The sequence below is a fragment of the Rana temporaria genome, chromosome 5 (assembly GCF_905171775.1).
Source record: "Rana temporaria chromosome 5, aRanTem1.1, whole genome shotgun sequence".
NCBI lineage: Eukaryota > Metazoa > Chordata > Amphibia > Anura > Ranidae > Rana > Rana temporaria.
The window spans coordinates 157,094,643-157,113,443 of record NC_053493.1 but is presented as its reverse complement, the minus strand read 5'-3'; the positions used below and the strand labels follow the sequence as shown (position 1 = coordinate 157,113,443).

At 39.9% G+C, this 18,801-nt stretch overlaps 1 protein-coding gene across 1 annotated transcript in view; it reads left to right on the top strand.

Annotated features, from left to right (window-relative positions):
- The window catches only part of ITGA9 (integrin subunit alpha 9), a 487,954-nt gene that overhangs the window by 339,594 nt on the left and 129,559 nt on the right, over positions 1 to 18,801 (top strand). Inside the window, exon 17 of the mRNA XM_040353279.1 lies at positions 17,964 to 18,040. Coding sequence (XP_040209213.1) covers positions 17,964 to 18,040 — 77 coding nt within the window. The remainder of the gene's footprint in view (positions 1 to 17,963; positions 18,041 to 18,801) is intronic.

The following is an 18,801-nucleotide window of genomic DNA, read 5'->3' as shown; positions in this document are numbered from 1 at the left end:
GAATTAAATCAATATTTGATAGAGATCAAATGTGATATTGATCTCATGCATATTTTTCTTAAAATATGTAATATGTCCCATCAGTTTTCTGGACATTATAGCAATAGGTATGTTTGGTACCTACTTAATTTTTATTTCCCCATACATTGTGTTGGACACGCACTATGAATGTAATTTTAACATATCAAGATTTATAGAATATGAATAGATTTTGGTTCTCGCAGTTAAAAAAAATGACAGTCCAGCATTGTACTGCTTTAAAGCACTCCTGGACTATCTTATGAACATTTTACATTATCTATTATGCCGCGTACACACGATCGGTTCGTCTGATGAAAACGGTCCGATGGACCGTTTTCATCAGACGAACCGATTGTGTGTGGGCCCCATCGTTTTTTTTTTCCATCGGTGAAAAAACGTAGAACCTGTTTTAAATTATCTGATGGTTAAAAAAACGATAGAAAAAAATGATCGTCTGTGGGCAAGTCCATCGGTTAAAAATCCACGCATGCTCAGAATCAAGTCGACGCATGCTCGGAAGCATTGAACTTCATTTTTCTCAGCACCTCGTAGTGTTTTACGTCACCGCGTTCTGACAGAACGGATTTTTAACTGATGGTGTGTAGGCAAGACTGATGAAAGTCAGCTTCATCGGATATCTGATGAAAAAATCCATCGGTACGTTTTTATCGGATGAACCGATCGTGTGTACAAGGCATTTGCAAGTTCAGGCTTATTGGAGGTTTATGATCCCCAAATATGACCAGGATACATTAGAGTTTTTTAACTACTTGCCGACCAGCCGCCGTCATTTTACGGCGGCAGGTCGGCTCCCCTGCGCGAGAGCACGTAGCTATACGTCGGCTCTCGCGCAGGCCACTAGGGGCACGACTCCCGTGCGTGTGCCCGGCGGGGAAAGATCGCCACCGGGCACACGAGATCGCTCGTTACAGAGCGGGGACCGGGAGCTGTGTGTGTAAACACAAAGCTGCCGGTCTTGTCAGGGAGAGAAATGCTATGAACAGAAGATCGATCATTTCCCCTAGTGAGGCGAAATGCACGTCGGGAAATTTTAGGGACGGAGCATGCGCAGTACGTTCGACGCAGGAACGCGCCTAATTTAAATGGTCCCCACCCCATTTGAATTAGGCGGGCTTGCGCCGGGCGGATTTACGCTACACCGCCGCAAGTTTACAGGTAAGTGCTTTGTGAATCAAGCACTTACGCTGTAACTTGCGGCGGTGTAACGTAAATGGGATACATTACGCCGCCGCAGCGGAACGCAATTCTCTGTGAATCTGGCCCTGTGTTTCTATCTGTTATTTGGTCTGTAGTAGTAATAAGAAAAGAGAATAAATAGTATGCAATTATAATGCTACATGAAATTTAAATTGTTTTTCCTGGGACAGAAATGTAATAAAATACTTAGTAGGAAAGTCTCATGATAGTTGCTTAAAAAAAACTTCCAAAAAATCCATATTTCTTTCTCACAGATTTGGAAATCCAATTCCAGTAATAGGATATATGCCTCAATCTCTTGCTGGCTGCTCAGGATATTCAATAAAGGTGTTCTGCAGCATGCTAGAATACAAATACGGCACAGCTGGAAACAGCAACAGGTGTTATCAGTTAAGTGTCTTTCTAGCCTTGTGAACAGCATGGGCACTCTAGAGGGATTTTTATACTGGCACTACCTGATTAATAACTAATCCTACTAGTTAAAAAATAATAAAATATTTAAACCCAATCATTAAAATCTATGTTTTAACACATTAATTTCAATATTTTTAAGTCTTTAACTTTCATAAAAATAATATCTAGTAGTTTTGCCATGAAGTTCAATGATTCTGAGCATGCGTATGATTTTTGTGCGTCGGAATTCCATATAGACGATCAGAATTTCCGACAAGAACTTTTCCAGTCGGAAAATTTGAGAACCAACTCTCAAATTTTTGCTGTCGGAAATTCCAACAGAAAATGCCCGATGGGGCCTACACACGGTCAAAATTTCCGACCAAAAGCTGTGTACGCGGCATTAGAAGAAACGCAGGTTTCTAAAAACTTCAGCCTAGGTGGTGGTTTAGAGATATGTTTTCCCAGTCTAATGTGGTGAAATAAGTTGTGTACAAACCCCAAAAATGTAAAGGATCGCAATTTACAAATCAAATTATTTTATTGAAAACTGTTGCCGTGACTATATGTACCATTTGTGTATTTTTTTTTATATAGATGGCACACTTGTGCAATTATTCACATTGGTAATGTTTTGCTCACAGTAGTTTGCTGAGGACAATTTACCGTCATGCTGGAAAATTTGTTTTATCATACAAGTAATCGGTTATTTTATCATTTTTGTAAATTAAATAAACCATTTATGGCACTGCTTTGTAAAATTTTAATCAAGTTAGGCAGAAAATTGTCTTCTTTTTGGGCAGCCTTAGGCTGGCCATAGGCGGTTGGAATCTCAGCTGGTTTAGAAGGGACCAGCCGAGATTCGAACCATGTATGGGCAGGCTAAAAATACCCAAGTTGATTGATCAATCTGGGTACAACCAGCCTGTTGGGCTTTAAATGCAATTATTGCTAGCCACTATTATAGCTGCTAGCAATAATCACTGTGTGCCATTGACAGAGTGATTTTCTTTCCTGCAACCACAGGAATATAGTTTGATTCCCCCATCAACACAGTCAATGTTGATGGGGGAATCCCTTCTATGGAGCCATTGTGTTTTTCTGGTGCATTGCAGGAAAGAAAATCACTCTGGGCCAGATTCTCATAGAATCGGCGTTGGCGTAGTGTAAGCCATTTACACTACGCCGCCGCAAATTATTTGAGCAAGTGCCGTATTCGCAAAGCACTTGCTCCGTAATTTGCGGCAGCGTAGTGTAAATGGCCCGGCGTATGGCCGCGTAATTCAAAGGGGGTGGCTTGTATTCAAATTAAGCGCGCCCCCGCGCCGATTGAACTGTGCATGCGTTGGGCTGAAAAATAGCCCAGTGCGCATGCTCCAGCTCACAACGGAAAACGTCAATGATGCCGACGTGAGCGTCATTGACGTAAAGTCGTATTCGTGAACGACTTAGGAAAACGACGTAACCGACGGAAAAAGCCAAAGCCAAACCCGACGCCATACTTAACATGGCATACGGCGGACTGGCGTAAGGTTACCCCTCATATAGCAGGGGTAACCTTACACTTACGGAAACGACGTACGCGACGACTACGCGATGCAAATTCGTTCGGGAATCGGCGTATCAGGCTCATTTGCATAGTCAAATGAGACCTGAACGTAAATGCCACCTAGCGGTCAGCGTTGTATTGCATTTAGGATCCGACGGTGTAAGTGACTTACACCAGTCGGATCCTAGCCTAATTCCAGCGTATCTTGTTTTGCGAATACAAAACAATGATACGCCGGCGGGAATTTGGAATTACGCCGGTGTATCTGTAGATACACCGGCGTAACTCTTTTGAGAATCTGGCCCTCTGTCTATGGCTGGCTTTAGTTGCATAGGGCAGATTTACTAAAGGCAAATACCCTGTGCACTTCGAAAGTATAGTTGCGCTCATTTTCCCCAAAGCTTAGTGAATATGGTGAAGCTCTGCAGATGTAAAAGTTTTTTTTATTTATTTCTCTTGCACCTGATTGGGTATTTTTTACAAAGCAAAGCTTCGCCACATTCACTAAGCTCTGGGGCAAATGAGTGCAATGGCACCTCCAAACTGCTCAATATATTTGCCTTTAGTAAATCCACCCTTATGCCACATACACACAATCGGTTCATCCGATGAAAACGGACCAATGGATTTTTTCATCGGATATCCGATGGAGCTGACTTTCATCAGTCTTGCCTACACACCATCAGTTAAAAATCCGTTTGTGTCAGAACGCGGTGACGTAAAACACTACGACGTGCTGAGAAAAATGAAGTTCAATGCTTCTGAGCATGCGTCGACTTGATTCTGAGCATGCGTGGATTTTTAACCGATGGACTTGCCCACAGACGTTCGTTTTTTTTTCTATCGTTTTTTTAACCATCAGATAATTTTAAAACAGGTTCTAAGTTTTTTCACCGATGGGGAAAAAAAACGATGGGGGCCACACACGATCGGTTCGTCCGATGAAAACGGTCCATCGGACCGTTTTCATCAGACAAACCGATCGTGTGTACAGGGAATTAGTGTAATGTACATCTCATTAAGAGCATTGTGTCTAAAGTAAAAAACAAACCAAAAAAAAAAACAGATGTTTTATGTAGGAAACACAAGATGTGCCTTTTTCAGATGTTGTTCAGTTTAGCTCTCTATTAATTATCTGACTGTTCCTTTACGAGAATAATGCAAGGAAATGATGACATATATCTAGTGGAGGATTTATTCTGAGTGTCTGCTTCCAGTAAAAGGAAGAAATAGTTCAAAAACACATGTTTAACTGTTGAAAAGATAAAGTATGTTTGGCATAAAATGTCCAAATATTATAAAATTAGAACATTAAATGTAAAACCTAGATATCTTTTTTTTTTTTTTTTTTTTATCTGAAACACTGATGAAATATCGGATAAATTGAATAATTGCAGAAGCCACCATCAGCTGGAAATATAAGCAAAAAAAAACTTCATGATCATACCAATAAGTTGATACATTAAGTAAAAAATGCATGTGATGTAAATAGGAATAACTGTTTTAAAGTCCAAATCCAGGCACAGGGTTATTTTGAAAAATTAAAACGTATTCATATTTTATATGATTTTTTTCTGGAATAGCTGTTACTAAGCTGGTTCCTGAAAGAATTGGGGGGGGGGGGGATGCACATTTCCGGCTCTCTGCTACATTGGAATAAGGTCTGTGATAAACACCAGTTATTGTGTTTCCACCCCCTCTCCCTGCTGTGCCATTCACAAAGTATAGTACAGTGATTATGCTGGGGCTACACGTTTGAATGGAACAGAGGAACAACACCGAAATTGGTGTCTATTGAAGACCCAGTTCCGATATAGTAGGGGGCCAGTGCTGTACTAATTTTACCAGCTCAGTTGGATTTGTAACAGCTATTTCAGTGAGAAATCATTAAAGGGGTTGTAAAGGAATTTATTTTTTCCCCTAAATAGCTTCCTTTACCTTAGTGCAGTCCTTCTTCACTTACCTCATCCTTCCATTTTGCTTTTAAATGTCCTTATTTCTTCAATGCTCACTTCCTGTTCTTCTGTCTGTAACTACACACCGTAATGAGAGGCTTTTTCCCTGGTGTGGAGAAAGCCTCTTGAGGGGGGAGGGGGCGAGCAGGCAAGTCAGGACTTTGCAGATAGAGAAAAGAGCTGTGTGTTAGTGGGTGTCCTGACACTCCTGCTCGCCCCCTCCCCCCTCAAGAGGCTCTCTCCACACCAGGAAGAAAGCTGTGCATTACGGTGTGTAGTTACAGACAGAAGAACATGAAGTGAGGATTTCTCTGACGAAATAAGGACATTTAAAAGCAAAATGGAAGGATGAGGTAAGTGAAGGAGGACTGCACTAAGGTAAAGGAAGCTATTTAGGGGGGGGAAAAAATCCTTTACAACCCCTTTAAGGGAATTATCTAGTCATGAAACATAATTAATATATATACTGTATATACATATATATAAATATATATATATATATATATATATATATATATTTTTTTTTTTTAATATAAAACACTATGCCTGGAGTTGGGTTCTTATCCACTAAAAATTTAAATTTCTCTGTGGCGAGAGAGAGGAGTACCTTCCAGATAAACAACCACCAATCAGGCCTGTGTGGTAGAGTGGCCAGATGGAAGCCACTCCTCAGTAAAAGGCACAAGACAGCCTGCCTGGAGGTTGCCAAAAGTCTGAAGGACTCTCTGACCATGCGAAACAAAAGTCTCTGGTCTGATGAAACAAAGATTGAACTCTTTGGCCTGAATGGCAAGCGTCATGTCTGGAGGAAACCAAGCACTGCTCATCACCTGGCCAATACCATCCCTACAGTGTAGCATGGTTGTGGCAACATCATTCCGTGGGAATTTTTTAAGCGCAATGAACTGGGGGCCAGATTCTCAAAGGAGATACGACGACGTATCTCCAGATGAGCGATCGTATCTATGCGCCTGATTCTTAGAATCAGTTACGCATAGATTTATTTTAGATCCGACCGGCGTAAGTCTCTTACGCCGTCGGATCTTAAAGTGGAGTTCCACCCATAAATATAACATTACATCAGTAGTTTTAAAAAAATGTCATTAGTCCTTTACGAAAATGTTTTTTTTTTTAGATGCCTTCAAAGTGTTGTTGCTAGGCAGAATAGTTAATCTTCCCACTTCCTGCACCTAGGTGCTTAATGCTTCCTAACCTACACCGCACAGACTCCTGGGAATGTAGTGGGTGTAACTTTCCAGGAGTCTGTGCATTCCCCAGTCTCAAAGAATCATGTGACTTGGACAGCACAGGTGCTGAAACCTGATCTGACACTGCTTGTGCAGCACTGAGCATGTGCGAGATTTGCAAGGCTGAAATCCAGGAAGTCATACAGTCTGGCTTCATGATGCACACACTTAAGATGGCCCCAGTAAATTTCTATTTTATAAGTCTAATGCTGTTACATGTCTAAATGCTGTAACAACCTAACAAAACGGACCTTAGTTTACAGACTAACTTTACTAGAATACATTAAGCTTGTGTATTACAGGGGTATTTATATTTAAAAAGTTAAATTGTGTCCGGAACTCCGCTTTAAAATATGTAAATCAGCTAGATACGCGAATTCACGAACGTACGCCCGGCCGACGCAGTACAGATACGCTGTTTACGTTAGGCTTTTCCCCGCGTAAAGTTACCCCTGCTATATGAGGCGTACATGCGGCGTACCAATGTTAAGTATGGACGTCGTTCCCGCGTTGAATTTTGAAAATTTTACGTTGTTTGTGTAAGTCGTCCGTGAATGGGGCTGGATGTCATTTACGTTCACGTCGAAACCAATACGTCCTTGCGGCGTACTTTGGAGCAATGCACACTGGGAAATTTCAACGGATGGCGCATGCGCCGTTCGTGAAAAACGTCAATCACGTCGGGTCACAAGTTATTTACATAAAACACGCCCCCCTGTTCCACATTTGGATTAGGCGGGCTTACGCCGGCCTATTTACGCTACGCCGCCGCAACTTACGGAGCAAGTGCTTTGAGAATACAGCACTTGCCCGTCTAAGTTGCGGAGGCGTAACGTAAATAGGATACGTTACGCCCGCACAAAAATACGCCAATCTACGAGAATCTGGCCCTGGGAGACTAGTCAGAATTGAGGGAAAGATGAACGTAGCAATGTACAGAGACATCCTTGATGGAAACCTGCTCCAGAGTGCTCTGGATCTCAGACTGGGGTGAAGGTTCATCTTCCAACAGGACAATGATCCTAAGCACACAGCCAAGATAACAAAGGAGTGGCTACAGGACAACTCTGTGAATGTCCTTGAGTGGCCCAGCCAGAGCCCAGACTTAAACCCAAGAGGTTCTGCAAAAAATAATGGGGGAAACTGCCCAAATATAGGTGTGCCAAGCTTGTAGCATCATACTCAAAAATACTTGTGGCTGTAATTGGTACCAAAGGTGCTTCATGTGATTTTTTTTTCATTTTTTATTTTTAATAGATTTGCAAAGATTTCAAATAAACATCTTTCATGTTATCATTTTGGTGTATTGTTTGTAGAATGTTAAGCAAAATTATGTATTTAATCCATTTTGGAATAAGGCTGTAACATAACAAAATGTGAAAAAAGTGAAATGCTGTAAATACTTTTTACGGATGCACTGTATACCAGCCTGCTTTATATGGGATACCCTACAGCTCCAGAAATCTGTCTTCATTGTGTTTGTTGGCAAGAGACTCTGGGATAGGAGATGAGATCTTGTGGTAAGGAGTATAAAGACTTTAGGGCCTGTTTGTGTTGAAGATTGTGCCATAATGTTCAAGCATACTTAGCAAATTTGCACATTGTGGAGCATACTTTCTCCAGTGATGCCACAGCCAAGGCCCCCCTCTTCACTGCTGTTTTATTCTCCCCCTTGTCTTCTTCTGGGTAAAGAGTCTTCAGTCATCTTGATTGGCCAGGCTGTGAAGATGCAACTCCCTCATATGTGTGGCTCAGTGAACATTTAGAAAAAAAAATGCTGATAGGCATGTTGAAGCATTTATAACAGAAGAGACCAACAATCTCTTCGGTCATAAAAAGCCTACCTGTCAGCAATTTTGTTTAGTTTACCTCTGCTTTAAGCAAGTTTGAGTTTACATGCCCCTCGCAGTTGCAGACCATTGTTTTCCTCTAGAGTCTAGAGTGCAGGTGTTGAGAAAGTCTGCATGGGTAGTGCACTAGAAGAGTGATGCTCCCCAGAGGGACAGTTAGAGGCCTTTCCAAAAAAGTAATTACCAGTATTACCATTCAGCCAACATTATCAAAAAAGGTATCAAAGGAAGCTAGGGTGTTCACTTTGCACTTCCTGAAATCTGGTCAATGTGGTGAAATATACATTTGCAAAGAATGGCCAATTACGTGCAAAAAAAAAAAATCATTTTTATTTGCATGTAATGGCATGATGGAAGTCAGCAGCACTTGACCTCATTCACCAAGCTCAGGGTAATGGATAGTACCCTTGCAAAGTACAAACTCCCTTCCAAAACTAACAGACTTTTTACCTTTTAGCAAATCACCCCGTTAAATTAAAGTAGTGGTGTCCTGCCCGAGTAAGCATAGCATATGTGGGGAAAAAAAGCAGAAAGATCTACACTGGGCTAGAAATGGAAGACCTTCTGTCCTTATTCTGCTATCAGGAAACAGCTTTATTTTATGATTATTATTGTATTTTATCAATGATATAGCATCAAACCACAGATAAATAGAATAATATCTATGTATACTGTATAACTAAATCAAAATTGTACAGATATTATGTTTAAGGTTTAACATTAATGATTCCAGGCAAAAATCTGGCATAAGGTACAAATTGCAGAACATTCAGCATGGACTAATGCCAATCTGATGAACAATGAGATGGCTTGACAATCTTGTGACTGAGTACAGCAGAATTTTTAAAACCACTAATTAGCTTTACTTTATAATAGATGCCAAGAATTTAGCTAGACAAATCACTTTATTCGATTGCTGCTTGTGGAAAGTAGAAACATTTCAACTTGAGCTGTATAGTGATAAAGTAGTCTAAATGTACTTTTTGGGCAACAGATATTGAGAATTGATGAGGTGTTTGTTAGTTGACCTGACCATCGGTCATTGAGGACCGGGGAAAGAAAAGGAGGCTGGGGGGTAATAGAGTTGAGCTTGCACCTGGAACCCTCATAAATTGGCAGATACCATCTACTGAAATGTAGATAGAGCCAATAATGAAGTCACTGCCAAAAATATTTTTGAGTAAAAGTTGCAGATTAATCAAGAATATGAACAATTCACATTGTGGATATGAAACACTTCCTTCCTTTATCTCAGCTTGGATTGTGCAGAAACAGCTTTGCTTTTCTAAGCAATAGGATAACCACTTAACTTTGGTTTAGTTTAATTTTTCAGTAGCATTTTTTATCATAATTAAATCACACAGTGACTGAAATGTTCGGAGCCAGAACAAAATTACACACAAGACGTTAAAGTACTGCCAGCACATGAAACAGAATATTAGCTGGTGCACATTGCAGTTTCCAGCAGAGGGCAGGTCTGTCAGTGCCTCATAGGGAGGTGGCTGCCTAAACTTAGAATAAGCAGCCTCCCCCAGGTGGCATTATGGAGAAAGATGAAGCAGATCAAAGCAGGAAAATGCAAGATCTGCTGGGTGGGTAAGTATCTGAAATTAACAGGAGCTCCAGTCGGTTTTCTGAAAATTAAAGTCAGCAACTACAAAAACTGTGGCTGCTGGCTTTTTAAAGTGGTTGTAAACCTCAGACATTACATATAAACAAAACATATCCCTCTATAATGTGTGCTTGTCTATCCAGAGCACTAAGTGTAATTTCTGTCCGTTGCCTGGTTCCTCTGCTATTAGCATGAATCACTTCCTAACAAGTATTCCTGATTCCTGACAACGAGAGAAAAATGGTGATGGGAGGGAGCTCCAGCTGATTGCTAGCCTCAGCTCTGTTCCTGTGTGCTGTGTGAAGGGGGTGCATCTTCCCTCCAATCAGCAATCAGAGCTCTCCTCACTGCTATAACTTCAGCTCTTTGCCCCCTGCTATTCAGAGCTTAGAGATACCGTGTAAATGTTGCACTCTGAATGGCTGAAGGGGAAAGATGGTACAACTCATATAAGAGGATTTTAATAAACACTCACTTGTACCAGGATCCAGCACTGTGCAAACCCGGGGGGGGGGGGGGGTTATCGGGGACCGTCTTTGGTCTTCTGCGCCAGCATCTTAACTGTGGGCACTCGGCAATGCAGCTTCACAGCCAGCTGGCCGCTGTGCATTGTGAAAGGTCCCACAGTCTTGTTTGACCTGTGACGTGTCCCAGAGGACTGCAGGGAGAGAGGGGGGAGAAAAACATAGGCGATCCGAGCGGAAGTGGGAGCAGGTACCTGTTAAAACCTGCCCCCCCCCCAAAAAAAATAGTTCTGCTTTTAGGACAACTAAGCATCTTTTTTTTTTCTCTTCAACCTCTTCTTTCCCCCTCCCTCCATATGTCCAATATGGTGGGGGGGGGGGGGGGGGTGGGTAAAATGATGTTCCTTCAATGCAAGAGGCCCGAATTCCCCTTCAAAAAGATCACAAATCTTAAATTTATTTCATAAACAAATTATGTTTTAAGAAACACATTTTCATTCAGATCACATTCCCAAAATAAACAATAGAAATTATGTTACATGGATTCCTGATACATTTCCATATTCTAAATCACGAGGAGTATCTATTGCGATCCATAAGGACATACCCCATAAAATATTGCAATATTGAAATGGTAAAGATGGCAGGTCCTTGATTGTAAAGGTCATGCTATATGGAAAGATCTTTACAATTATTAACCTTACCTACCAAATTACAACCAAATTAAGATGGGAATAAAAGTTTTTGTGGACTCAATAGAAATAGCGGAAGGAACAATAATTATGGGCGGAGATTTTAATTTCATAATGGATGCAAAAATAGATACTACAAGTACCCATTCTTATAGGAAAAATAGTCAGCTAAAAGAGTTTAAATATCTATTGGGAACATACCAAATTATAGATATATGGAGGGCTCAACATCAGACAGAAAATAATTATTCTTATTACTCAAATATACTTAATTCATATCATAGAATAGATAATTGTTTTATTAATCAATCCGGTCTGATGATGACTCGTTCAACAGATATAGGTAATTTTTCATGGTCATATCACCCCCGATATATTTGGAACTCGGGATAATTGAATATAAAAAGCCATTAGGAATGTGGAGATTGAATTATAACTTAATTAAAAATAAAGAATGTGAAAAAGACATACGACAAGCAGTAAGCTAATTTTTGCAAATTCACGAAACAGATGATACCTAAGGGCAAGATCCTCAAAAGGGATACGCCGGCGTATCTACTGATACGCCGTCGTATCCCTGTTTCTATCTTTGGAACTGATCCACAGAATCAGTTTCCAAAAGATAGGCAGAAGATCCGACATGTGTAAGAGACTTACACTGCCGGATCTTAGGATGCAGTAACGCATCCGCCGCTGGGGGCATTTTGAGTCGAAATGCCGCTTCGGGTATGCAAATTAGCACTTACGGAGATCCACGAAGCTTTTACGCTTCGTTTTTTCTCCGTAAGTATTAAGTTGCATGTGTAAAATTAGGGCTGCTTTTACAAAGTGTAAACTGTTTACACCTTGTAAAAGTAGACCCTTCTTCTTACGCTGTTATTTTTTTTTCTTAATTTTTTTTTTCCCGTCGTATCTTTTTTTTTTTTCGACGCAACTTTTTTTACCCAGCGCGATTCACAAAACTCGGCGTAACGTAAAACCACGCTATGCACGTCGGGAAAATGACGTCGTGAGCATGCGCAGTACGTCCGGCGCGGGAGCGCGCCTAATTTAAATGGGACTCGCCCCATGAAAATAGGAACGCCTTGCGCCGGACGGATTTAAGTTACACAGTCGAAAATTTCTAGGTAAGTACTTTGTGGATCGGGCACTTAGGTAGAAATTTTGCGGCAGTGTAACTTAAATCAGAATATTTAAGTTACGGCGGCTCTTTGTGGATCTGGCCCTAAATTCCTATGCAATGGGAAACACTAAAATGTGTGCTGTGAGGACTATTCATCAAACATGGATCAAGATTAAAAAAGGAAAAAGAACAGAAAATATCTAAATTAATGGTGGGAATCACAAAATTAGAAAATAAGCATAAACAGAATCCCAATTCATTGGAAATAACTCTAAAAGACAAACAAATGGAGTTACAGTCTATGTTGGATGAAGAGTCCCTTCAGTTGAGGGATAAAAATAGAGCACAGTGGTATCAATATGGAAATAAAACAGGAAAAATACTAGCTAGAACATTAAAAAACGACAACCCCTGACCTCCATAGTAAAAATCTTAAGAACAATTGGGGACCTGACTTATGATCCCATAGAAATATCTAAATCTTTCCACACATATTACTCTAAATTATATAATATAAACACACAACAAGAAAATAAAGAAAAGGAAAATAGGGGGTAAGAAATTCGTAAATAGATTAAGGAGACAGATTTTTTTTTCTAAAGAAACGTAAGAATTGAAAAAATACATTTCATTAGAGGAAATTCAACAAACCATATCCGAACTGGTCCTGGGCAAATCCCAGGACCAGACAGATATACTCCCAGATTCTATAAGGTATTCCAGGACATAATTACACCTATCCTAAAAAAAAACATATAATTCCATATCTAAAACTCAAATTTTTGCACCACAAAGTATGGAAGCCCATATAACATTAATCCCTAAGCTGGAGATAGATCATACACTGTCTAAAAATTATCGACCAATTTCCCTTACAAATATAGATATAAGATTGTACTCAAAAATTATTTCTAATAGATTAACACCTATTTTACCTAGACACATACATTTAGATCACAGGTTTTACAAAGGGAAGGGAAACTATGAAAAAAATCATAAAAACATGTACATTGGTAGAATACACCCAGAGGGCTGCCATCCCAGCATGTCTTTTATCTATTGATGCCAGTGGCGGCTTGTGCTCAAAATTTTTGGGGGGGGCGCAAACAAATGAAAAAAAAAGACAATTGCAGCCTCACTGTGCCCATCAAAGGCAGCCACTGTGCCCATCAAAGGCAGCCACTGTGCCCATCAAATGCAGCCACTGTGCCATGCCATCAATTGTCGCCACATGTGCCATGCCATCAATTGTCGCCACTGTGCCATGCCATCAATTGTCGCCACTGTGCCATGCCAAACGCAGCCACTGTGCCATCAAACGCAGCCACTGTGCCATCAATTGTCACCACTGTGCCATGCCAAACGCAGCCACTGTGCCATCAAACGCAGCCACTGTGCCATGCCATCAATTGTTACCACTGTGCCCACATCAGTTGTCGCCACTGTGCCCACATCAATTGTCCCCACTGTGCCCACATCAATTGTCCCCACTGTGCCCACATCAATTGTCGCCACTGTGCCCACATCAATTGTCGCCACTGTGCCCACATCAATTGTCCCTACTGTGCCCACATCAATTGTCCCCCACTGTGCCCACATCAATTGTCCCCCACTGTGCCCACATCAATTGTCTCCACATCAATTATCCCCACTGTGCCCTGTAAAATGCTGCCAGTCAGATTGCCCCCCCCCCGCCCGGCACTTACCTTTCTGGGGTTCGCCATCCTCCTTCCACGGTCCCTCGATGTCTTATGACGCTTCAGCCAATCAGGTTACTGATAACCAGAATCAGTGAACCTGATTTGCTGAGACGGCCGTCAGTCTTATCCAAGGGACGTAGCCCACTACGCTCTGAGGATAAGACATCCGGGAGCTGAAGGGCTGTACTGGGAAAGCCGCTGGCTCTGATAGGCACTTCCGCACAGCCAACCAGCTGTCCTTATTCAGATAATTCGCGCCCAATGTCCGGTTATCTGAATAGGCTATGCATGAGTGTATGTTATTTGCGCAGGGCTGCAGAACAAATTTTTAAAAGCCTTAAAGGGCCCGTTTTTTTTTCTTTTTTTTTTCTTTTTTTATGACTACAGGAAGGGGTGGGGCCGCACCTGGGCGACCCCCTATGAACGGCCCGCCACTGATTGACGCTGAGAAAGTGTTTGACAGAGTGGGATGGCAGTTTCTGGAAGAAACATTAATCCAGCTAGGAATTGGCCCTAAAATGCTTGGTAGGATTGTCACATTTGTATTCTAATCCAAGGGCCAAAATAAGAACAAATGAAATGTTATCTCCCTTGTTATATGTAATGTTAATGGAGCATCTCATAACAGCGATAAGGGAAAATAAGGATATTCAAGGGATAAATATTAAAGGTAAATAATATAAAAAAGCGGTATATGCAGATGATTAACTAATATATGTTACTAACTCCAATTCCAAACATAATAAAATTTGCCGGTAAACGATTTGGGGAATTAAATAACTTTTAAATTAATTATGATAAATCAAAGATGTTAAATGTATCATTAACCGATACTTCTGCAAAAAGACTTCCCGTTTAAATTGCAGAAAGAAACAATAAAATATTTGGGAATATATTTCCCAAATAATTTAAATAATTTACAGGATCTGAATTACTCTGCGACAATCCGAAAAGTAATAAAATTACTTTAAAAATATGATAAAATAACACACTTGTGGATGGGAAGAATTAATATAGTGAAAATGGAAATATTGCCAAAACGAATTTATATTTTTCAAGCAATACCTTTAGCTCCCCCCAAAAAAATTAATGACGGAATTAAGAAAAGCAATAAGAGGTTTTATCTGGGCCCAAAGCACTCCCAGAATAAAAAAAGAGATTAAATTAAGAACTAAAATAGATGGAGGTCTCGCATTATCTGACTTTTCCAAATATCAACAAGCCGCACCATTAACTAGAATCATAGACTGGCATCATAATATTGAAAATAAACAATGGGTCAAATTAGAAGAAGATATTATAGGAATACAACTTAAATCTCTTCCATGGATAAAACCTAATTTATGACTTGTAAAAAAAATAATGATTTTTGTAGCAGCCACATTAAAAATATGGGATGTAGTATTAAAAAAAGGGAAACTCTCCACTATGATTGGACCTATGACCCCACTGTTCTCCAATCCAGAATTTACACTAGCATTAGGAGCTACAAATGATTTAAGATGGACTATATTGGAGAACACAAGGTTGGTTCAGATCCTAATGGATGGTAAACTGCCAACATTGCAAGATTTAGTTCCCGAATATAAAAACAAATGGCTACAATGCCATCAATTAAACACACATATTGAAGAAAAAATACAAATATCTTTAATAAGTGGGCCATTTACTAAATTAAAAAAAAAAAGTAACAGAAGAACAAAAACCGACTAAAAAACTATCTAAGATGATTTATTACTCCCCTTTGGATCCCTTAGAGATTTAACAGGAATGAAAAAATGGGAGAAGGAAATAGGAAGTCCAATATCAGAGATAGAATGGGACAAAGCATTTTCAATAATACATAACATTGGTAGTGATTAAGTATCTAAGTATCAAGAGAGAAATTATAAAATTATAATGAGATGGGATTGGAGCCCAGTAGCCTTACATAAAATAAATAAAGGAAATATGGAGACTTGCTGGAGATGTATGGTATGAGTGTCATTTGGTGGGGAATTTCTGAAATAAAATATTTGAGATTTATCAGGAGGTAGCTGGAGTCGAGATGAAGCCAAGTATACATACCTCAATACTATCTATAATGTCAAGATCAATAAAAAATATTAAAAGGACATTCTTCACCACATGACAACTGCAGCTAGAACAATAATAGCTTGTAAATGGAGAAGTGCAAAAAGTCCAAAGGTAACTAAATGGATTTGTGAAATGAACAAAATTCAATATATGGAAAGACAGATAAGGGAAGGAAGGAGGAAATAGAAAAAGGTTTTATTTTTTTTGTTTTTTTGTTTTGTTTGTATGTGTGCATGTAAGTGAATGTGTTTTGGATAAGAGTAGAAGTGGGAGTGTGATGCGACTGTAGAACTCCTGAAGAATAGGGGAAAGAAAGATACGAATAAGGAAGATCTAATGCCGCGTACACACGACTGTTATTCATGTCATAAGTAAAAACAGAGTTTTTCTCAACGTGATTCCTCTCAGGACTGCCTTGCATACACACGATCGTGATAAAAAAAATGTGAGCAAAGCGCGGTGACGTACAACAGGTACGATGGCACTAAAAAAGGGGAAGTTCCATTCGAATGGCGCCACCCTTTGGGCTGACTATGCAAATTTCCCATCTCATAACTTGCTTCTGAGATTGCACATTTTTTCCCCCGTCGTTAAAGCCTACACACAAATGTTTTTCACAATGAGAAAAACGATGACGTGAAAAATGACGATAAAAAATAGAGCAGAGCAGGAACAAAAATTGTCTCCAGACAGCCGCACTCTGAACAAATTGAGCTATGACTAAGCACTAGTTTCAGTGCGAAACGCGTCAGCAGTCAGGTTTTTATTTTGCTGTGACTTGTAGTGCTGTCCTTTTAATAAAGGCTACAATTTGTTCAGAGTGCGGCTGTCCAGAGACAATTTTTGTTCCTGCTTTGCTAAGTGCATTGCCTGCACCTGAGTTATCTGCAACGGAGGATATTCATCTGGGTTCCCACCTGGAGCGGCTACTCCCCTTTTCCCAAAAATAGAGCAGGTTCTAAATTTTTAAAGCCCATTTTTCTCGTTGAGAAAAATGCTCTAGAGCCTACACACGATCGTTTTTAACGAGCAGTTAAAGAAATTGCATTTTTCTCGTCATGAAAAACGGTCGTGTGTACGCGGCATTAGATAACAATTAAGGACCCTAACTGACATACAGGAGAAAAGGTAACTGTATAATATAATGAAAGTTGTATAACTGTGAAATTGTGTATAAGTCAATAAAAAGAAATTGAAAACAAAGTTCCCCTTTATTAATCTATACTATTATCACTGAATGTTGGTCCAAACATCTATTTCATCTAAGGAATCATTTTGGAATATTCTCCTTTCTTACATTTTTACATTGGTAAGGAATTTGCTTTTCAGAAATGGTAAGCTCATTTTGAGCATTCAGCTTTCAATGAATTTGTTCAGTGGACATGACTGTTAGTAGCGCTCGCTACTCGCATTAAGATTAAACTTTTAAAAGTCAATCATACATTGAAGAAAAGTGAGACCTAAATGAGAAAATACAAGAGGCTGCTTGAGGCCAATTGACATCAAGACTCATAGGTCAACAAGGGGGGGTGTTGGTTGGGACTTTCAAGGCACTGATAGGAAAACAGATTGGTATAAAAAACATTATTTATTTACATATGACAAAATACAATATAAAAACATTTAGGGACAGACCCCACAGATCAGATCAGATAACATAACCATCTGTGTCTAATGGGTGGGGCCAATGACCTTGACCGGTTTCGCGGTGATACCGCTTCTTCAGGAGGGTCTAGAAGATATGTATAAAATACACAATAAATAACAAGCAATATATACAATATAATAATCTGTTTTCCTATGAGTGCCTTCAAAGTCCCAACCAATGGGATGCTGGCACATTTGATCTACTTTTATAGTCAGCTTAACAGAGGCAATACTCCCCCTTTTTCGAGTAGTCATACATTGAAGTCATCAGGGCATGTTTTCCACTGACAGTCTGTTCATCACTTACTCTGAATTTTCACTGAAGCTTCAGCACCTCCCGATAAGCACTCACTGAGTCTTATTTATAGTGTTATTTAAACTACGGTTAATAATGTAGTCTGTCTTATTTTTTGTAGACGTTCTTTGAAAGGAATTGTCGCTCCGATGACTGCCCTGCTGATTTACATCTAAAAGGCCAACTACTGCTGTCTAGGTAAGTGCTGCATTATACTGTGATTTATATCTGTTTAAGGATGTCTAAAGCAATGATGGTTAGTAAACCTAGTCATAAGGGTGCTTTGCCTATAGTATGAAATGTATCTTTCATTAATTGTAAGTGTAAACTTTCCATACAAGCAATTTCTTTCCTAACTAAATCATTCATTAATATCATTCATTACTGTATGATCTTTTATGGCAAGATTTATATATTACTAATAAAGTTACTATCTTATGTTAGATGTTTCAGTGAAAAATTTGAAAGCAGAATATTTGCATGAGTCTGAACAGAGTTTAAGGTTAACTGACAGAAAAAGTTAAATATAGGCAAATAGAGGTGCCTTTAATTTTCTTCCCAAGAACCTCAAGAGCCTCAAAACTGTGGATGTTTAAAGTTGTTGTAAAGTCAAAAGGTTTTTTATCGTAATGCTTTTTTTGCATTAAGATAAAAAGCCTTCTGTGTGCAGCAGCCCCCCAATACTTACCTGAGCCCATCTATATCCAGCAATGTTGCAGGAGTATCTCAGCTGCCTGAGACTCTCCCTCCTCATTGGCTGAGACGGTAGTGCAGCGCCATTGGCTCCTATTGCTGCCAATCAAATTTAGTGAATCAATGAGGAGTGAGGGGGCGGTGCCGTGTCACGGCTCTGTGTCTGAATGGACACAGGGAGCTGTGGCTCGGCTCGGGTGCCCCCATAGCAAGCTGTTTGCTGGGAGGGAACTTATCAGGAGGGAGGGGCCAGGAACCGTGCCTTC